General features: G+C 36.2%; 2 protein-coding genes and 1 long non-coding RNA gene across 3 annotated transcripts; all 3 read left to right on the top strand.

Moving 5' to 3' along the window:
• Nucleotides 1–2,148: 2,148 nt before the first annotated feature.
• LOC141683299 (uncharacterized) lies at nt 2,149–4,240 on the top strand. The gene is made up of 3 exons (XR_012560221.1): nt 2,149–2,352; nt 3,750–3,892; nt 3,973–4,240. It is a non-coding gene; the product is annotated as an uncharacterized LOC141683299 (long non-coding RNA).
• A 1,416-nt stretch (nt 4,241–5,656) lies between these two features.
• Nucleotides 5,657–6,972, top strand: LOC141683252 (uncharacterized). Its single transcript, XM_074487945.1, has 4 exons — nt 5,657–5,935; nt 6,041–6,258; nt 6,356–6,513; nt 6,600–6,972. Exons 1-3 carry the CDS (start codon nt 5,854–5,856, stop codon nt 6,473–6,475), a joined length of 420 nt encoding a protein of 139 aa, XP_074344046.1. The 5' UTR covers nt 5,657–5,853; the 3' UTR covers nt 6,476–6,513; nt 6,600–6,972.
• Nucleotides 6,973–14,982: 8,010 nt separating this feature from the next.
• Nucleotides 14,983–16,215, top strand: LOC141686186 (uncharacterized). The gene is made up of 2 exons (XM_074491236.1): nt 14,983–15,361; nt 15,773–16,215. The coding sequence occupies exons 1-2, from the start codon at nt 14,983–14,985 to the stop codon at nt 16,213–16,215; spliced, it is 822 nt and encodes a 273-aa protein (XP_074347337.1).
• The last annotated feature ends 7,158 nt before the right edge of the window (nt 16,216–23,373 follow it).

The following is a 23,373-nucleotide window of genomic DNA, read 5'->3' as shown; positions in this document are numbered from 1 at the left end:
GTATATAATTCTGTTAGTTTCGCATGGGCTGTAAGATCGCGCAATTCTGATGTATAGAATTCAAGTTACGGGTCAAACAGTGATATATGCGCGTGAAGCCCAATAAATCTGAATTTCGTTATGATTTAAATCCAAATAAGCCCAATTTAATCTAAAATTGGGAATTTTATTTCCTGTCATAAAACATTAAAATCTAATTAATAATATTCAATTAATGACATAATATTAATAATATGAGAAAAAATCCTTTAAAATATATATAAATATATACTCTATCACCAATAAAGATGGGGTAAATCCTAAGACCCATGTCATCGTGTTACAAGGTAATAAAGATGGTATTACTGCTACCGCTAATTAAATCCACTTTAAGAGTCTGAAGAATCTGAAAATTAACGATAAAATGATAATTTTGGGGCCCAATCTTATGTTGAATCGCTTATGGGAACAAGGGAGGTTGGAAATATATAAGATTCAAGATAAGGAATATGACAAATATTGACAGGTGGTTTCTAGGAGGAAAGCTAAAAATAAGAAGAAACCAACAAATGCAATTATGTTCGTGGTGTGCATCCCTATTCAGACTAAAACTAAAGAGGTTTGATACTTCTTTAGTAGTACTGGTAGGATTGTATATATAGTGTTACCAAAGAAAATAGATAAGTGGAATAATCGAGCTGGCTTTGTTAAGACTACTTCTACAAGTGAAACATTGAGCATAACAGACAGGTTTAAAGATAAATTGTTCAATGGATATTAAACTAGTTAACAATAGTCGAGATCGATTTCACTTGAATCAAGAGTCTCAAAGAACAAATAATGTGCCTGTTTGGCCGTTCATTTAAGTCGCTTTTATGCCTTGTACCGTAGGTTCAGTTTTTGATGCAGTGTTTTGGGTAATTTGCTTAATCGAGGAAATAACAACTTAAACGTAAAAAAAACAGAAAGTTAGGGGAGCTGTACTTTCTCTGTTTTATTTTGCTTATCATGACCATGCTCTTTCAATCAATTTATTTTAACATCATTATATTTATTGTATTAGATAATCTTTATTGTTGACCGACTATATAACTATATTTATCTAATAAAATATTTAATTAGATTAATTACAAAAATTAAACATGAATAAGGTATATAACCTCTATTACAAATCAGCCGATTTTTCAAAAATTGTCGATAGGTCAAAAATATTTGACCGATTCGTAAATCACCGATAAATCATACGAGTTTTTAGAAACCGCATGATGAATCGTAAAATCAGTAAATCAACCGATCAAATTTTTTTTCTAAATACGATTTTTTAAATTTTTTGCAAGAATATGTTTGTATATTATTTGAAGAATCGTATAATTTTATTTTAGCCCGAGACTATTTAACAACCAAACTAAATCAATCTAATTATATTCAGTTTTTTAGCCCGAATAAATAGTATATTTTATTACCGTCGAGATAAATGGTGTATATTATGTAGTATTACCCCGATGTCATTTTCCTTGTTCTTAATTTTTTTATTTTATATTCATGTATTAAAATAATTAATTTACTTAATTTGTAATTTACATTTTAATTTTGTTTCACACAAAATAGAACTTATAAGTTATAATTTATGTAATATATACATAAAATTAACCAAACATCTAAATAACTTATAAGTTAAGATGTTCAAATCACTTATGTGACATTTTTCGACTTTAAGTTATAAGTTTTATCATTTAAGAAACCCCAAATATGACCAATGTATAATGTAGATTAACATGTCTATCAACATTAATATAGAAATTAGATTTAGAAGTTAATCCGGCTAAACCATTATCAATAACCAAATAATGTATACTGAAAATTAGCTTTTATAAAATTGGAATCTTTAGATGAACATACCTAATAACATTAATATAAAAAATTATGTTTAGAAGTAGGACAAGTATAAAAATCACGTACATGATTGTGACAATCTATATATATATATAAAAAAGAAAATCACAGGTGCTTATATGGATGTCTGACGTGGCACAATTTACAAGCCCTTATACTTATTTCTCCTTTTCCTATCTACACTGGCTTATACACTGGCTTAGCTAATCTGGCTTATTATCTTTTGATTGATATTTATTATTTATATTCTAATTAATTATTTAAATCTGTGTTATTATATATATAGATACAGAGATACACAAATTAATGTACTGCACCTTTTAGCCTTCTTAAACATCGGAATTGAAAGCCCTTCGCCGGTTACGTGTAACTGAACCCTCAATTGCTTGGCCATTAACATATAAATACTTGCATCTTGCATGTTGTTCCTGTTGTTGAATTTCACAATATTCTTCTGCGGCTCATCAAGCTCATAAAAAGGTACCATTTTTCTCAATTGATTGTTTAGATGTTTTCTTTTCTTTTTTCAGTTTTAAAATTTTAGACTCTAGCTTTTAATTGTTAGGCACCATATCGAGTTTATAAGTATGATTAGTAGCTTCCATTAATTCTGAGTTTATAATGGTTTAATTTGTTTGTATCTGTGATTTATGGTTTGGCGGTTTTGTAAATTTTGTTGTCAGGTATAAATTTAGTTGTGAGTTGTATGGGCTCGTGTTGTTATTATTTTTCTTAAATTAGACATTTGTTATTGTGTTAGCTTTATAGTAATGATCGACATTGGCTCTGAGTAAATTTAGTTGTGAGTTGTATGGGCTCGTGTTGTTATTATTTTTCTTGAATTAGACTTTTGTTATTGTGTTAGCTTTATAGTCATGATCGACATTGGCTCTGAGTATTCATTAGTAGTTACTATTCATTGAATTCATTGGTGGTCACAGTAATTTTATTGTTTGATGTGGTTTTGGATTGTTTTTATCTTGGGTTGTATCTATTTATTTGTCATTTTTATGCTATTTGATTTGCCATAAGTTGATCAAAATATGATTACGACCTTGGCCTTCAAAGCATGATTAATAGCTCTGTTTTCAGTTTTAAAATTTTAGACTCTTACTTTTAATTGTTGGGCACCATAGCGAGCTTATAAGTATGATTAGTAGCTTCCATTAATTCTGAGTTTATACCGGTTTAATTTGTTTGTATCTGTGATTCATGGTTTGGCGGTTTTGTAAATTTTGTTGTCAGATGTTGTGAGTTGTATGGGCTCGTGTTGTTATTATTTTTTTTGAATTAGACTTTTGTTATTGTGTTAGCTTTATAGTCATGATCGACATTGGCTCTAAGTATTCATTAGTAGTTACTATTCGTTGAATTCATTGGTGGTCACAATAATTTTATTGTTTGATGTGGTTTTGGATTGTTTTTATCTTGGGTTGTATCTATGTATTTGTCATTTTTATGCTCTTTGATTTGCCATAAGTTGATCGAAATATGATTACGGCCTTGGCCTTCAAGGCGTGATTAATAGCTCTGTTTTCAGTTTTAAAATTTTTGGCTCTTACTTTTAAGTGTTGGGCATTATAACAAGCTTATAAGTATGATTAGTAGCTTTCATTTAATTCCGAGCTTATAATTGTTTAATTTGTTTGTATTATAGTTATCATCGATGTTATGATTAGGACCTTGAAGGCGTGATTAATAACGTGTATTAGTTTTGAGCTTGCAGTAGTACAATTTGTTGGAGCCCATTAGTTTGACAATGAATGCCTTTGTAAATTAAGTTATGAGTTGGTTTTTGTAGATTAGCAATTGGTACCTTTGTAGATTTAGTTGAATACTGTTAGTAATATTAGTTTTGTTTCACTAAACTGGTGTAGGCATGGAGTTCTCTTATCTTTCTGACATTGAGGGTGATGCGAAGGATTGGTTGATTAGGGTGCGTGTTTTTAGGATCTAGGATGTCGTCAATGCAAAGGATAACAACTTGATTAGCGTGGATATGATATTGATTGATGAAAAGGTAACACCGCAACCTAGCCTATGATGACCTCCCCTGCTTTTGTTATTTTATTTAATATGTGTGATTTTGTCTTATTTCAGGCAAATCTTATGCATGCTGCTATTCGTAGGAATTTAGTTCCTCAGTTTAAACACCTTCTCAAAGAGGGGCTGGTCTATAGCCTCAGGAATGTTAAGGTTTCGCCAAATACCAACCAATATAGGCCTCTTGCTAGCGATAAGAGGCTGCTTTTCTTGGCAACGACCAAGTTTGTTGAACTGGACGAGGATGATGTGGAAATACCTAAGTACGGCTTCCAGTTTGTGGATCTGCCCATGCTTGAAAGCCGTGCTGACAACATGAACACTCTCTCGGGTATCTGTCTAAAATTAGGCTTCTTTATAATTTGCGTGCTAAACTCTTCGTTGTTGTGCTAGCTTCATAAAAATCAATATTAATCTTACATATTAATTTGGATTAATATTAACTTTATTGTCTAATTTAGTTATAGAATGTTTGTTATCTTGTACTGTATCCATTTTTTTGTTGTTTAAGTTTTTATGCTCAACCTCCGTTTAAATTCTCCAGGAAAGCTACACTAAAACCACTGCCTGAATCTCTAATCCCCGGGCACTAAATCACTGTTTTTATTTTTCTTAATATTAATTTGTAGTGGTGTTAACTTTGTTGTGTAATTTAGTTATAGAATATTTGTAATCTTGTATTGTATTTTTTTTTTTTATTATTTAGCCTTTTATGATCGAATCCCGTTTAAATTCTCTGAGAAAGCAACACTAATATCACTGCCGTTTTTCTAGAATTTATGAAGTTAAAATGTGCGAAATTCTAGCAGTGCCAAGTTTTCAAATTGGTTGGTTGTAATGTTAGACACCGGATATTAATTCTTATTATGGTTTTGATCATGTATGCAAATGTATTCATTTTGACATCTAAAATAGGATGTACTTTTTCTAGGTGTTTCATACTCCTAACAAGATGCAATGTGCCAATATAAATAAAATGATATTGAGGATTGAGAACAAGGTATTTGTGCACTGTTTACATCATAATGACAACAATGACTTGTAAATAATTTATACCCTTTTGGTGGAATATTTTAACAACAATGTTTTTAAAATATTTCTGATATTTATGAAAGAGAAAATTGTTAATTTTCTAATTTTTAAGTGTATATCCTAATACAAAATTTATTACTATGTTATATTATATATCTACAAATAATAGGGATATATTTTACTTGATAACTCCTTCGTGCATTTTGTTTCAATTTTAGTGTTAACATAGGAATGCACAATATAAAAATAGGTTGATGGAAATGGAAAAGAAGGCATGAGCAGAGATATGATGAGAATTTTGTTGAATGTAGAGTATTAGTATTTTGGTCATTTTTATAGCTGCTATTTGTACTTGTGTTCAAAGACAAAATTAAGGAAACACGTGAATTATGCTGGACTTTTAAATTCTCCAAGGAAGCTACACTAAATCTCTAATCCCGAGCACTAAATCTCTGCTTTTCTTTTTCTGAAATTATCATTTTAATTAAGCTGTAAGACTACTGTGATCTTAATGTCATGTTCTACTAAACTATGTTTCAAACAATAGCCCAGTTTACAAGCCTTTTGCTTAGATATATTTTAAATATGTTAGCCTAACACATGCTTAAATAATTTAATAACTCATTTATGTTCCTTCAAAACATGTTCATTTTTACCGGATTAAAATGTTACCAACTGTGCAACAAATCTGCAGACATAGTGGGTTGCTTTTGTGGTTTTGGAGAGGTTGAGGTTGTCGGGGCTGGCTTAAAAAAAAGATATCAGAATTTTCACTGATTAGTAAGTAGCGATTGACGTTCCAAATTTTAACAATCTAGGAATTATTTATACTGACATATATTTCTTCCTTACTTTTGTGTTAGCTCTGTCACTAGCACCGTCATACTTTGGGGCAAGCTGGGAGAGATGTTTGATCCCACACTATATATTGGAGATGATGCACCCTATGTTATTGTTGTGTCCTCTGTTACGGTGAAGACTTATCAACGTTAGTCATATGTTCCTAACTTGTGAAAATGCATAGTTTAGTTGTGGGAGAAAATAAATTTCGTGTGGTTGTCCGCTAACCACTACACCCAATAATTTTATGCAGGTGCTCTAACTTTTGCTTCCGCTAGTGCTACCAAGATTCATGTAAACCCTGATGTTGATCATGTCTCTTCAATAAGAGAGAGGTTCTCTGCTTTGCCTCCAAAGGTCGTCGCTATTGAGGCCCCTACTTCTGCCAGGCTGCCTCCCGAGGAAGCCATGTTCGTTAACCGCATGAACGTGGAGACCCTAGTGAGGGCTACCTGCGCCGGAGAGCTGAAGGTAAATGTTATTCCCAACTACGTACTTGAAAGATCTAGGTCGCATACCATTGCTCCATAATCCGCCTCTTAACTTTTTTCACCCGGCATTATGACAGGTTGATGTTGTTACATTGAAGGCTACAATGATTGCCATCAACAATCGCTTGAAATGGTATTATGTGTCGTGCAAGGCATATGTAAAGAAGGCCACTCCTCAGGATGGGGTTTTTATCTGAAACAGTTGCAGGAAGCCGGTTGACCAGCCGCTGGCAATGTAAGAAAATATATGTACTTTTACTCGCTCTTGTGCCTGCATCTAGTATGTTCTTTTAGTGATTACAAATCTTTGTTTCCTTCTAGGTTTTGCATTAATGTTCAGGTTGAGGATGGCACCGGAACTACAACTATTGTTTTACTTAATTCTATTGCTGAGCGCTTGCTAGACACCTCAGCCAATAAAATTATTAACAAAATACCATAAGCGATAATACTATGCCTCGAGAGCTGCGGGAACTTTTGGGTAGGGAATATATGTTTAAACTGAAGTTGAACAAGTACAATTTGGTTGATGGGATATCATCTATTTTCACCCATGTGCAAGACCTGCTTATGAAAATAAAATGCTAGAACAAGTAAGTGATTTCTATGATATATGTGTTGTTAGGAATATATGTGTATTAGTTTGATGATAAGTTAAACAAAACACTTAAGTAGAAATCTAGTGTTTGTAGCCTCAACGGATAAGATCACTTTGGCTATCCGTTGATGGAGTAGCTTTACTTAGAAATAAGTTTAGTATTGTAGCACATTTCAGTCTTTGTAAATGAGTTATAATTCTTAGAAGTTGTAGGAAATTATGAGTCATGTTGACTACTAGTGGATATGCAAATAGGAGGGCTAATTGTAAATATTTCATGCCTTGTAATTTTGTATAAATGAAGTAGTATCAACTGGTAAATTAAAGACCTTCAACGGATGAGAAACAAAGCCTCAACGGATGTCTCTAAAGCTTCAACGGATAACATCCATCAACGGATGAGTGCATCAACGGATAAAGCTTCAACTGCTAAAGCTTCAACGGATAAGAGCATCAACGGATAAAGCCTCCAACGGATGAAAGCTTCAATGGATGCTCAGTTCCATAGCAGTTGATAGTGACAATTCATAAGCTGACAGAGGCACATGGGTTGACAGAGACAATTGGAATGTGGTAGCCTCTTAGAGAAATCAAGAAAAAACAGCATTTCCATTCTGGTGCAAACAAGGAAGTATTCAAAGATTCACAGATTATCTTAGATTGCATTGGATAGAGAAATGAAGAAGAAACATGTGAAGGACTATTTTATAATTGTATTTTATCTTTGTCTTCACTTGAAAAATTTGGTGTTATATAAACCAAGTTGCAGCTAGTAATTATGTGTGAATTTTCAAGAGATGTTTATAAAAATTCAGAGAGAAAATCATCTAGTTTATACAAGGAAACAGTTGTGAATAATTCTTTGTATCACAGATTTTCTGAAATACATATCTCTGGTGGAACAACAAATCCACCAGAAAAGTTTTTAAAGCCTCTGTGTTCTTTACATTTGTGTTTTGAATATACATCTATCTGCACTTGCTTAAAGCAATTCACACACATTTGTTCATCATACACTTAGCTTTTGAAACTGCTCAAAACTTGAAAAAGTTTTGAGATTTACATTCAACCCCCCTTCTGTAAATCTCATTGTTAGTTCCTTGGGAATAACATGTGCTTGCCTTCTTTCTAAAATCATTATACTAAGCAATTAAGTCGACTCCCAATATTTTTTACTGTCAGGCTACTCCCGGAATGATGACTTCTTCATCTAGCAGTGTTCCTGAAAGTAGCAACCAGTGGAAGAGGAAGTTGTCTCCTGTTATACAGGCTGATGCAGACGGGATCATCAAGTCTTAGATTCCTAGCAATAAACTTTATCAATGTAATAGACTCAATCTTTTAATACCTGCAAAAATGGACTAATTTGAGCTTGTTTTTTTTATTTACTAACAATCTAATGTTTCCTTGCAACTGTGTCTGTAAGTTTTAGATGAAAGTTTAAGGTTTTAAAAAATCAGGGTGTCAAAATTTTTTTACTGCAAAGTTGGTTTACGGTTGAACATGCTTCTTTTGCTTTGCACTTCTTCTTTGTACATAATCAGCTCAATCCCTTTCATCAATCCCTTTCATGTATATGGTGGCTTTATTATTCACACACATTAATTGATTATGAGTTTTTCAAAAAAAAATATTTTCTTTTTTATTTTTATCATCAAACTTTCTTTAAGTAATATTAGCAATTATTTAAAAAATAAATATATAAGAGGTTCAAAATCTAGATATTTATGATTAAATCTGCTTACATTATATTTACCATTATACACAAAAGATATTATTATTCTTCACATTAAGGCCTATATAAACATATAATTCTAAAAATTTATATTAGTCAACCGAAAATAGAATAAAAAAAATTACCCTTGGCAACTTGGTCTCACATAAAATGAATAGATTTGCTAATTTTATTTTAAATTAAATTTACCCTTTTTCCAAAAAATATATTGTTGTTATTCACATTAAAGCCTATATAAACATATAATTTTAAAAAATATATATTATTCCTAAGTCTATCAAATATTATTTATCTTCGTAGGTATACTTATTTATGCATTTGGTGATTATTTTAATAGGTTGTATTTGGTGAATTAATTCTGTAAAATTAAGTTATACTAGTTATTATTAATGCAATAGATAAAGAAATAATTTTTTCAAATGTACCATTTTTTTGGGTGCATCACTGCTAATTTAAAGGGTTAAAAATGAAACATATCCAGTTACTTACAATAATTTCATGGATTAGAATAACTTTAAATTTGAGATTTCATTTTAACCCAAATATAAAATAAAAAAATAGCTCTTGACAACTTGGCCTCACTCAAATTTGAAAATTTGGTTTTAATTCTTCCAAAAAATAATCTATTTAGATTTTATCATAAAAGTATTATCACATTTGGTGTTTTTAAAAAAAATAGTATATGGTAACTTAATTCTACAAAATTAAGCTTATAAAGTATTTTATAGTTATTAAAAAGCTGTAAAAAAATTCAACCAAGAGGGATCAAGTTAATTGTTTGGAGCAAAAATTAGTAGCCTATACCAACATATTGAAGAAAAAGAGTAATTTCATTGGATCTAATTTACAAATAAGCCAACAGTCTGTATTTAGGATCCTTTCTTGGCAAATTTTAAAAAGTAACTGTAGCCTGTTGACCTCCCTCTTTGATTTCAGCACTTCATTTGTTTTACCAAAAAAAATTTCCCTAAGGCTCCTGCATCTATCTATTTGAAGTTAAATAAGGGAGGCATGGAGCATTTTGTTCCACCTAACCAAGATTATAACTCTTTGGGAGTTGTCTCGGTACAAAATACATCTTTCCAGCGCTGATTGTGCTCACTGGCTAGGCATGAAAGGACTCTCAAAATCAGGCTTAGGCGACAAGTGATAGCACACTCTCACGGTGATAGTATTCAGACTAATTTGCTTAAGTAAAAAGATCGCCCAACAGGCAAGAATGAGAAGAAGGGTTGTTATTCTAACTAGAAAACTTACCACTGGTCAAGGCTTGAATCCCTTCTCAGCACTACACATTATGCGCGCTTGTTCACTGGTTCCACTACAAACTCTACTTCCCCGGCCTGAACCTGGGCTTGCAACATCGAATGGTATTTTTCCATTTTAAGTCCTAGGCATTGTTATTTTTGGAATAGGTTGTTGCTATATACTCAAGTGATTTTTTGGTTTTTAAACCCTTTTAGTTATATTTTAGATATTAACTTCTAATGACACACTACTGATGTAGCAAACTTAGCTGCATTGTGTCATGTGCTTATCCTTTATTACTAACCTTAATGACATTCCCGCCCATCTCTTACACAACATATTCTTACCACAGTGAATGTCAAGCTAACTTGTCTTCTTTTGTGTTCCAGGCATTGCCAATGGCTACATATAAAATACATAAAAAAATTTGTCAGCAAAAAATCTAGACATCACAGATTCTATTATAGAAAAAATAAACACCAGAATTACACAACATCACACTGCTTGGCATCTTAGTGGTTGATTGTTTTTTGACATACCGGTTTTGCAACTTGCTATGGAATTGAGCAGCATAGTGCTTATGAAAATTTTTATAAACTAGCAACAAATTTTAAAAATTACAACAGATAACCCCATCACCAAATTTTCTTCATCTTCTTTTGCTTATAAAATGCATATTTATCCCTGCTCAACCTTTTTCAGATTCTTAGGATAATGCTTCTTTGCCAGTGTATCACACACCGGCCAAACGACCAGTTCCAACGGATTCCGTACTTGCAGCAGGTATTTTAATATATATGTTGCACCCCTGATCTCCTTCAAGATGTTTGGCATGTATCCTATGAAAATATATATGTGCTTTTGTATTATTTTGATTGTGAGGTATTGATAACACCATACCTCAAACCCCTGCTAATATATTCACTACCAGGGCAAATGATGAAATAGGCAAAGGTAACATGTCCAGCAAACACTACTAAGTGTGCACTCACTGACAAACTATTAACAACTAATGCAGGAACAAGCAATGCCCCATCAAGTTGGGCTGCATGTACTGATTTAATTAAATTTGATAATTACATCACACTCACTTCTTCACCCGTGTACTGGAATCATAGTAACTAAAGTTCTTAATAACATACCATTTTTGTAACTTGCTATGAAATTGAGCATCATAATGCTTATGAAAATTATTATAAACTAAAAACAAGTTTTAAAGGTTAAAACAAATAACCCCATCATCAAATTTTATTCATCTTCTTTTGCTTATAAAATGCATATTCATCCCTGCTCAACCTTTTTCAGATTCTCAGAATAATGCTTTTTTGCCAGTGTATCACACACCGGCCAAACGACAAGTGCCAACGGATTCCGTACTTGTAACAGGTATTTTAATACATATGTTGCACGCCTGGTCTCCTTCAAGATGTTTAGCATGTATCCTATGCAAACATATGTGTGCTTTTGTATTATTGTAATTGTGAGGTATTGATAACACCATACCTCATACCCCTGCTAATATATTTACTACCAGGGCAAAGGATGAAACAGGAAAAGGTATCATGTCCTACAGACACTACTAAGTGTGCCCTCAGTGACAAACTATTAACAACTAATGCAGGAATAAGCAATACCCCAACAAGTTGGATTGCAGGTACTAAATTAATTAAATTTGATAATTACATCACACTCACTTATTCACCCCTGTATTGGAATCATAATAACTAAGGTTCTTATTATTAACATGTTCTTTGCTTTTTGTACCATCACAGCTGAAAGGGCACTTCCATCATCTTTTGGGGCCCCCACGCACAACTGTGTGCACTGTGGCGCCACACTATGGTATGAAGAGCGTATTAAAAGGAACAGGCACACCTCCAACCCATAATTTACATTTTATTGTATGGAAGGACGTGTGAAACTACCTCTCATGAAAGATCCACTCCCATTGCTCAAACATCTTCCTGGCCCCGATTCTGGCCAGCAGGGTAGCAATTTCAGACGAAATATACGACCGTACAACTCCATGTTTGCTGTTGCGTCGTTGGGGGTCCAAGTTTATAAATTAATTAACAAGTCAAGAGGACCCTATGTGTTTCGTGCTAGCGGACAGATTTACCACAACACAAGCTCTTTGCTACCGCCAACGGGTAAAAAGCCGTTGTTTGCACAACTTTACATATATGACACTGATCATGAGATTAGTAACATAATTAACACACTCAAAAATGCGGAAAACACTCCATCTATTGATGAGAATATAGTCTAAGGTTTAACATAAATGTTAGACGAGAATAACAATTTGGCGAGGTCTTATAGAAAAGCGAGGGACATGTTCGAAGCACAGGCCTAAACCACATTTCACCTGTGCCTGCCTGAGGCTCAGACCAGAGATGGTAGACAATACAATATCCCAACAGAATCTGAAGTGGGCGGCTTGATTGTGGGTGAGCTCACTGAGACAAAATTTGGGCGTGACGTTATTGTGCGCCACCATACTAAAGGAATTACACATATTGATGAGTTGCACCCAAGTTATATGTCCACGGCATATCCACTAATTCACCCTTATGGTGAAGATGGATATAGACTGGGTATATGTTATTCCCAGTGGACTAACAATGAGATTTACAAAAGGGGGGTTGAATGTAAATCTCAAAACTTTTTCAAGTTTTGAGCAGTTTCTAAGGCTAAGTGTTTAAATGAACAAATGTGTGTGAATTGCTTGAAGCTAATACAGACAGATATATATTCAAACACAAATGTAAAGAACATAAAGAACTTAAAAAATTTTCTGGTGGATTTGTTGTTCCACCAGAGATGTGTTATTTCATAAAATCTGTGATTCAAAGAATTAAATCACAGCTGCGTCCTAGTACAAACTAGATGATTTTCTCTCTGGATTTTTCTAAACAGCTCTGGAAAATTTACCACCTAATTACTAGCTGCTACTTGGTTTATATATCACCAAGTTTACAAGTGAAGACAAAACTGTAAAATACAATTAAAAGATTCTTCACATATTTCTTCTTCATTTCTCTATCCAATGCAATTTAGGTTTAGCTGTGAATCTTTGAATACTTCCTTGTTTGCACCAGAATGGAAATGCTGCATTTTCTTGATTCCTCCTAGAGGCTGCCACATTCCAGTTTGTCTCTGTCAACCCATGTGCCTCTGTCAGCTTATGAATTGTCACTATCAACTGCTCTTGAACTAAGCATCCATTGAAGCTTTCATCCGTTGATGACTTTATCCGTTGAAGCTTTATCCGTTGAAGCTTTATCCGTTGATACATTAACAGTTGAAGCTTTATCCGTTGAAGCACTCATCCGTTGATGAATGTTATCCGTTGAAGCTTTAGAGACATCCGTTGAAGCTTTGTTTCTCATCCTTTGAAGGCCTTTAATATGAGTTGATACTACTTCACTTATACAAAATTACAAGGCATGAAATATTTACAATTAGCCCTCCTATTTGCATATCCACTAGTAGTCAGCATGACTGATAATTTCCCATAACATCTAAGAATTACAACTTAAATATAGAGAATGAAATGTGCTACAATACTAAACTTATTTCTAAGTAAAGCTACTCCTTCAACGGATAGCCAAAATGGTCTTATTTGTTGAGGCTACAAACACTAGATTTCTACTTAAGTATTTTGTTTAACTTATCATCAAACTAATACACATATTCCTAACAGTATACCCTTAGCAGACAGGGGCTCACAAACTTCAAAAAGACATGCATTGACGATGTACCAATATTATTGCTTCAGGTTACAACAAAGAGCCAATGAGGGGCATACCTTACTTTTGGCGGGACGGCTCTTGCAACAGTATATAGTGGATGCTTACATGGCTGTTGAGCAAGAAAGGTTTAGGTGGGTTCGAACCCATCAAAATGAGCTCAGGATAGAATTATACTCAGGCTTGATGGATGCGGTGCACCATGGGGACTCTGACAGCTCCACAGTGGGGAAATCAGTTATCTTGCCATTATCGCATACTGGAGGTCCAAGTTACAAAGCTCAGAAGTACCAGGACACAATGGCTATTTGTAGGTCAGTTGAATATCCAGATTTGTTCATTACATTCACATGTAACCCCAAATGGCCAGAGATAAATGACATGCTTGGACTGATCGGGCAAAAAGATGACCGTAATAGAGTTGATATTGTGTGTCGGGTATTTGAGATAAAGTTACAACAACTCATGCACTACATCAAAAAGGAACAACCATTTGGCGAGATAATGGCATGTAAGATTATTGAGCCTATGCATTACCTCCAATTTTTAACAACCTATATTTTGGTACCAATTGAGCTCGCTTTATTTAATCCTGTAATTGGGAACATGCCTCTAGCATTCTAATAGTATTACAATTTTGATGCAGACTTATATACCATAGAATTTTAGAAAAGAGGTTTGCCCAATGCGCATATACTCCTTTTTTTGCACCCATCAAGGAAGAATCCTTCACCGGAATATATTGATAGCATAATAAGCGCAGAGTTACCAGACATCAATGTCGACCCCGATGCCTATAATACGGTGAAGAAATCTATGCTTCATAGGCCATGTGGTCAGGCCAAAATATGAACCATTCTAGTACAAGTAATTGTAGACATATAGCATTTAACTTACTTGTATTTTCCAAGCAGTGTTTGGTTTGTAATTTTAAATTTATATCAAAAGCTGAAGATGATCACTTTTAGGCTACCAAACATTAATATGCCCTGGTGTTCAGTGAACTCATGAAAAGAATGTCCGTAAGTCTTTTTTAGATGATAATGATCTATTGTGCCTCCACCAAATCAGACATTGGGTTCTTGGAAATGGAGCAACATTATTTAAAATATTTATAAAATACCATGCAAATGCACTTTTTGTTTGAGTTTACACAACCTAACGGTTCCCTGATAACTTTTGTGTAATATGTTTCTATAATGAGAGTAATAAAATAACATAAATGTTGCTTGAAGGTATATATCAGCATGTGAGGCTTGCTGGAGAATCTTTCAATTTAGCATCAACTACAGATACCCATCAGTTGAACGTCTACCTTTCCACCTGCCTGGCGAGCATACAATAATATTTGAAGAAAACTGATGCATTGAAAACATGCTCAGTATGCCCGGGATAGAAAAGACCAAATTCACAGAATGGTTAGAGACAAACAAGCAAAATGAAGATGCACGCACTTTGACTTATGTTGAGTTCCCCAAACACTGGGTTTGGAATTCCAAGGGTAAATTATGGACCAGGCGAAAAAAAGGAAAGGAGGTTGATAGAATCTACTTTGCACATCCATCAAGTGGGGAGCGCTTCTATATGCGTATGCTTCTTAATTTTGTAAAATGGAGCATCTCATTTGAGTGCATCAGAACTGTAAATGGAGTAACATATCCAACCTTCAAAGCTGCATGTTATGCTTTGGGATTATTGGATGATGATAGAGAATGGGTTGATTGTTTATCTAAGGCTGCAGTTTGGGCAACGGGTAACGAATTATGCAATCTCTTTGTCACAATCCTTATCTATTGTCATGTTTCCAATGTACCAGAACTCTGGAAAACTCACCCTCAGATACTCTCGGAAGAAATGCTTCACATACAATGAAAAAGGTTCCAATTCCCTACCCTCCAGTTAACAACCGCACAGACTGAAGTGTACGCGCTGATTGAAATTGAAAGCCTCATGCGAAAATTAGGCAAGAGCCTAAAAGACATAGATGGAATGCCACATCCTGATTGATCACTAACACGAAATATAGGAAATAGATTATTGAACGAGGAGATGAATTATGATCGAGCCGCTTAGAAGATCTTGCATGAAAAATCTCTGCATGCTTTAAATCATTTCTAAAAAATTGTGTATGACGCAATTGTGCGTTCTATTCAACGTGATGAAGGCAAGCTTTTCTTCATTAGTGGTCATGGTGGTATCAGGAAAACATTCTTATGGAATACAATCGCTTCGAAACTAAGATCAGATTCAATGATAGTCCTGCCAGTTGCAACCTCGGGGATAGCCTCATTGTTATTGCCCAATGGTCAAACAGCACACTCCCAATTTCGTATCCCGTTGGATGTCACCGCAGAATCTACATGTGAGATTAAACATGGTACACAATTAGCTGAACTTCTCCAAAAAACTTCTCTCATTATCTGGGATGAGGCCCCAATGACACACAAATATTGTTTTGAAGCTCTGGACAAGTCCTTGAGAGATATACTAAGTACACAATATGAGGATAGTCGTTCCAAGCCCTTTGGAGGGCTTACAGTAGTATGCGGTGGCGACTTCCGCCATATACTACCTGTTATCCCACAAGGTGAAGGTGCAGATTGTTAGGGCGAAATCATGCACTAATAATACACGCAAGTATACGCATTCGCAAGTAATATAGAATACTTTCTAGTTCATTCCCACAAAGACTCAGACTAATTATTGTTCAATTAAACTCACCAATGTATGATTACTTCTCAATGTTAAGACAATAACACTTAGAATTGATTAACTAATTATTAACTACAATTAACTACTACAACTGAGCACTTAATTAACACTTAGAATTAACAATATTAAAACACTCATGAGATCACAACTTCATTACTACTTCCTTCAATAGTCATTATTATTACCCTTAGCATGCAACAATGATGATATTAATCGAATAACACGAAACTGATAAAAGCCAACTTTCATTGTACTAATACAATTCTACCAAACATCCACAATTAAGATAGAAGTTGAATAGGCATCAATTATGTTGAGTCCCTATATGTCTACAGAAATTGACAACATAACGATTTAAGAACAAGTTATTCTTTTTTATTACAAAGGGCGAATAAAACGGTTAGAGTTACCCACTAATCATGCAACATCATACATGAACCTATGCTAGCATGGCAAGTTCTAAATCTCAAGATCCGTTGTCGCTTCACAAGAGCTTAACACCATATCTTATATGTTCGCGACTCACATAAGACGAATAAGCACAACCAATACTAGATATCATACAATCATCACACACTATGGTATTAAACAACTAACTAAAGAATTCCATAGTAAATCCGTTACGACCCCATGATCACGATTAGCCCATGATAGCACTTATCGTCATCATGGATTCATATGAAAACATGATAAATAAACATATGAGAATAATAACTAAACTAATTATATTAAACCAGAGTATGTCACAAGAGTAAATAGGTTCAAAGTAAGAAAACTAGCATCCAACGTTACAACGAAATAAAGAATCACAAGAAAATATGCTTCCTCTTCGTTGCGGTGTGCTAAAACGGTCTTCTTCCTTATCTCCTTCGCTCTTCGATTAATACAACGATCCAACCTCCGTGAAACGTCTCTGAAATCTACTTATATAGGAGTCCCATAAAACTCAGATTACTCAGAAGTTGGAAGCCAAACAGAAATAGGTGTCTAAAATAATTATTTTGAAATTACGACCCTGCGCGGCCGCTCAGCATAGCTGAGCGGGCGCTCAGCTTCCTGCGCGGCCGCTCAGCATAGCTGAACGGGCGCTCAGACCCTTTCTGGAAAATTGATCTGTTTTGCTCCGTTTCTTCGCTGCAATCTGCTCCTCTCTTCCCACTTACAATGCTAAACACATGCCAAGGCTTAATATTGATGAATTCTCCCCCGCAATGCAACTAATACCCTGAAATGCACAAACACTAGAAAACACATCAAATACACAAAATACTTGATTTCAAGATACCAATTTAAGCTATTATAAGACGCTCTAAGTGGTATAAAAAGCCACTTATCACACCCCCAAACTTAAATCGATGCTTGTCCTCAAGCGTCACAGACTCAAAAACAAAATAAAAACATGCATGAATGCAATCTACATGAAATACAGCGATCCCCCTTACTACGACCAAACCAACCAACTTACGACATCTCAACAAATGCAATTAGGCGAATAAAGAACAATCAAATCCTACAAACTAACATACAGCCAGAAACGTGGTGTGTGCAGATGCTTAACAGATATGCTTCGGAACTAGATCAATTATCATGACTCAACTATCATCAAGGCAATCACATGATTATACAAAGAATAAAAATTCTAGGCACACAGTGACTTATAACACCTCAAGAATCCTGGAGCTTATTACGGAATCATGCTTTTTATTTATAACAAACAAATGCTTATTTGACCGTGCAATGAGTGAGGTCCACAAAAGACTTATACAATGGCATCCATGTAGCGAGCGTTAGGTTAGCGGATCCCAGACTATAAAAGCCTTAGGTCACTAGGCACAAAGTCCCCTAAGAACTTAATAACTCGAATACCAAAGAGCCCACTCGTGATCAATTATGCATTAACTCTTTATTTTTTTCTTTTCTTTTTTTTTTCAAAATTTCTGAGCAAGTGCGTTTCGCTCCATCTTGCTCAACCCTAGACTACTCGCATAAACATACGAGCCGGCTACTAGTCATTTGACGCCTAGCCACAATTAGCAATAATTTCCATTTTTTACTCCATTTTATTTCTTTTCATGCCTTTTATCACTAAGAACCTATTATAAAATTCTAAGCATAATAAATAGATTAACCTCGAAAACCATCAAACCATAACAACAATCTAGTCCTTAAGCATTCTCTAAGACTTAGTGAAAATACAAGTGTTCTAGCATGCATATCAACCTACACGACTCAACCTTACTTTAACGCTATCACTACACTCGCATCAACATCACAAATCAATTGGTAAATCAGCGCAAAAGGGATCATGGCAAATGCATGAGCTACATGACATGATAAACAATTAAAGCTATATAAAAAACTATATGGCAAAAAATATGCAATTATATGAACTAAACTATCATGAATATGCAACTATATGACACACACACAAAATATTCCTTAACTACCACCCCCAAACTTAAAATCTTCACTGTCCCCAGTGAAGGTAGTAGAAAGGAACACAGGGTATACCTACTCGGAGAGATCATCATCATCATCATCACCCTCAAAGGGTGGTGTATCAGGAGGTGGATATGCAACGTCCTCACCAAAAATTGGCCACTGGATGTCAGTTCCAAGGCCTCGAAAAGCAGTCCCTAGTGCAAGGGTGAGCTCCTGAGCAAACCTGCTCTGCGTCTCGTACATAGCATCCATCCTCCATGACAGCCTCCTATACTGGACATCAGCCATCCCAGCACCCTCCTGAGCTCTAGAAGAACCAGCCTCATCACGCATTGGCCTCTCCATGGTAGCACCTCGTGCTGGACGCCCTCCTGGAAGATGATAACCCAGCCCATGCTTGTCGGGCTCACCACCGGTCCACTCCTGCATCGCATGCAGAGTCTCGAAGTCAATAAGAGCGGCCGACAACTGCAACTTCTCTTGAGACGACCACTGAACTCCCACCGCTCGTCAAAGCTTGGTAATCGTAGATGCATAAGGGATGTTCATGTGCTAAGCTCCCCTCAAAAACTTCAGAATTCCTTGGTAGATGAACTCACCAAGGTCCACATAGTACTCCTCATTCAAAATTTCCCACAACAACTGTGCTCTCTCAACTGTGACCTCATGTACATGCGAAGTAGGCAAAATATTAGCACAAATAAAAGCATTCCATGCACGGGCATACCTATTCATGGCTATCGCCGGAAAGTGACGATACTCATTAGTTCCAGTCTTGAAGGTCCAAACTATGCCCGACCTATAGAGAGTAGCACAAATCAAATCCAAGTCAATTCTCAGCAGTCTTCTCATTCCAGTTCTCCTTCGTGGGCTTCCTCTGTCTCTGCCCAATCACACGGCGAATCGCCGCAGGGTGATAATCCACCGTCATCCCCCGGACCACAGAATACCCATTCTTCTCGGCCTTCGCGTTCGCATAGAACTCGCGAACCATACTCATCGGCACTGCTTCAGGCGACTCACAAAAAGCTATCCACCCCTTCTCAGCAATTATAGGTAACAACTCACCATCTCTCCCCGAAGGTAAGAATCCCCTCTCCTTCAAAATTGACTTCCCCAGAAGCCTAATGTACTCCTCCTCAGCATCCCTATCATTCAAATGAGGCCTCGCAGCAGTACCCCTCGAGGAATCAGCAGTAGGGACAATGCTGCTGTTATCGATAGTCCTTGCTCTCTTGGGTGCCATCGAAACTGAGTAAAAGTGCTTGAGATTTGTGTTTTTGTGTTTGGGAGAGAGTTGAAGTGTTGAAAGTGTATGGGAGATATATGGGATAGGTGTATATATATAGGGTATGGATTAAGGTAGAATTTGATTAGGAGTGGGGTTAAGGGTTAAAATCATGGAATAATGGGGAAATAGGTCGTGGGTTTATGGGTTGTGTTTTGTGTTTTTATTTTTCTGATTTTTTCTGGTTTTTTATTGAACATAAAAAACATTCTCCCAGTCGGCCCCTGAGCGGTCGCTCAGCAGATCTGAGCGGGCGCTCAGCTTGCTGAGCGGGCGCTCAGGGGACTTCTGGAATTTTTTTTCCATGCTCCATTTTTTTGATTTTTTTGTGGTTTTGGATAGGTTATTAATAAGGGTTCATGTAACAACAAATTATGGGTTGCCTCCCACGAAGCGCTTCTTTTTCCTCATTAGCTTGACGTTGCGTACCTTCCTCAAGTTGACAATAAAACGGCACTAACCACTTCCCGGTTTGCCGTGTCCCCATAGTAGTGCTTCAAACGCTGACCATTAACCTTGAATGCTTGGTCCGAATCATTCTCAAAAATCTCCACCGCTCCATGTGGAAACACAGTTTTGATAATAAAAGGTCCAGATCACCTTGATTTCAACTTCCCAGGAAAAAATCGGAGACGAGAGTTGAATAAGAAAACTTGTTGCCCCAACATGAATAACTTAGGATGTAGCTTCCTATCGTGCCACCTTTTCACTTTTTCCTTGTACATTTTGTTGTTCTCGTACGCTTGGAGTCGAAATTCATCAAGTTCATTAAGCCGAAGCATTCGCTTCTTTCCAGCTGCATCTAGATCCAGGTTCAACTTCTTCAACGCCCAATAGGCCTTATGCTCAAGCTCCGCAGGTAAATGACATCCCTTACCATACACCAGTTAAAATGGGGACATACCAAGTGGAGTTTTGTATGATGTCCTGTAAGCCCAAACAGCTTCATCGAGCTTTAAAGACCAATCCTTCCTTGACGGACAAACAACCTTCTCTAAAATACGCTTGATCTCTCTGTTAGACACTTCCGCTTGAACATTTGTTTGCGGATGATAGGCAGTAGCAACTCGATGATTCACATTGTAGCGCTGCATCATAGAAGTGAACTTACGGTTACAGAAATGTGACCCTTCATCACTTATGATTACTCGTGGCGTTCCAAACCTTGTGAAAATCTGCTTATGAAGAAAATTCAACACTGCCTTTGCATCATTTATCGGTAGAGCCTTGACTTCTACCCATTTTGAGACATAATCGACTGCCAGCAAGATGTACTGTTTGTTGCAGGACGAAACAAAAGGCCCCATGAAATCGATTCCCCATACATCAAAGACCTCGACTTCAAGCATCACATTTAACGGCATCTCATCCTTTCTCGTAAGATTTTCCACTCTTTGGCAACGATCACACCTTAAAACAAACTGATGAGCATCCTTAAACAAAGTAGGCCAGAAAAAACCTGGTTGTAGAATACGAGCTGCCGTCTTTTCACCACCATAGTGTCCACCATAAACTGTGGAGTGGCAGTCTCGTAATATCCCCTCCGTCTCACAGAATGGGATACATCTCCTGATGATCTGGTCAGCTCCCTGTCTAAACAAATACGGTTCATCCCATATATACCACTTCACCTCATACATAAACTTCTTCTTTTGAGCTGTGGTCAGATTAGGAGGCATTATATTGCTGATAAGATAATTCACAATATCTGCGAACCATGGCTCTTCCTCCTGAACTGCGAACAACTGCTCATCCGGAAAAGATTCGTTGATCAATGTCTTATCATTTGAAGTAGACTCGGGATTCTCCAATCTAGATAGATGGTCAGCTACTTGATTCTCAGTACCTTTTCGATCCTTGATCTCTAACTCACATTCTTGTAACAAGAGCACCCAACGAATGAGTCTCGGCTTCGAATCCTTCTTGGAAACCAAATAGCAAATGGCCGCATGATCAGTGAATACTGTCACTTTTGTCCCAAGCAGATAAGATCGAAATTTTTCAAAACCGAAGATTATAGACAAGAGCTCCTTCTCAGTAGTGGTGTAGTTCATTTGGGCCCCATTTAAGGTCTTGCTAGCATAGTAGACCAAATGAAAGAGATTATTCTTGCACTGCCCAAGAACTGCGCCCACCACATAATCACTCGCATCGCACATCATCTCAAAAGGCTCCGTCCAATCATGAGCTGTAATAACTGGTGCAGTGATCAAACTCTTCTTAAGAGTCTCGAATGCCGTCAAACATTCATCATCAAATTTGAAAGGCACATCCTTCTCAAGCAAGTTGCACAGCGGCTTAGATATCTTCTAAAAGTCCTTGATGAAACGCCGATAAAAACCTGCATGACCAAGAAAACTACGGATTCCTTTCACAGAAATAGGTGGTGGAAGATTTTCAATGACTCCCACATTGGCTCTGTCCACCTCAAGACCCTTGCTAGAGACTTTATGCCCAAGAATAATGCCTTCACGCACCATAAAATGACATTTTTCCCAATTGAGCACCAAATTTGTTTCCACACACCTTTTTAGCACTACACGAAGATTATTCAAACATTCATCATACGAGTGTCCAAAGACGGAGAAGTCGTCCATGAACACCTCAACATTATTTCCAATCATGTCAGAGAATATAGCTATCATACATCTCTGAAAAGTGGCTGGTGCGCCACATAGCCCAAACGAAACTCTGCGAAAAGCAAACGTGCCAAATGGACAAGTGAAGGTAGTATTTTCTTGATCCTCTAGTGCAATACAAATCTGATTATACCCTGAGTAGCCATCCAGAAGTCAATAATACTCATGACCAGCCAACCTGTCAAACATCTGATCAATAAACGGAAGAGGAAAGTGATCCTTCCTCGTGGCCTTATTCAACTTTCTGTAATCCATGCATACTCTCCATCCTGTGACTGTTCGAGTGGGGATGAGCTCGTTCTTCTCATTTGCTACCACAGTGATACCTCCTTTCTTAGGTACACATTATACGGGGCTCACCCAAGAACTGTCAGAAATAGGATAAATGATTCATGCATCCAGCCACTTCAGAATTTCTTTCTTCACCACCTCTTTCATGATAGGATTAAGTCTGCGCTGTTGCTCAACAGTCGGCTTACTACCCTCCTCTAGCAGAATCTTATGCATGCAATATGAAAGGCTGATCCCTTTGATGTCTGATATGGTCCATCCAATAGCCGATTTGAATTCTCTCAAGATCCTTAAGAGCTTGTCCTCCTCACTACCTGAAAGGTCAGATACAATAATGACAGGTAAAGTAGATGTATCACCTAAAAAAGCATACCTCAAGTGTTCAGGAAATGG

Source organism: Apium graveolens, chromosome 9, assembly GCF_009905375.1.
Source record: "Apium graveolens cultivar Ventura chromosome 9, ASM990537v1, whole genome shotgun sequence".
Classification (NCBI taxonomy): Eukaryota; Viridiplantae; Streptophyta; class Magnoliopsida; order Apiales; family Apiaceae; genus Apium; species Apium graveolens.
This window is presented reverse-complemented; position numbering and strand designations above follow the sequence as displayed.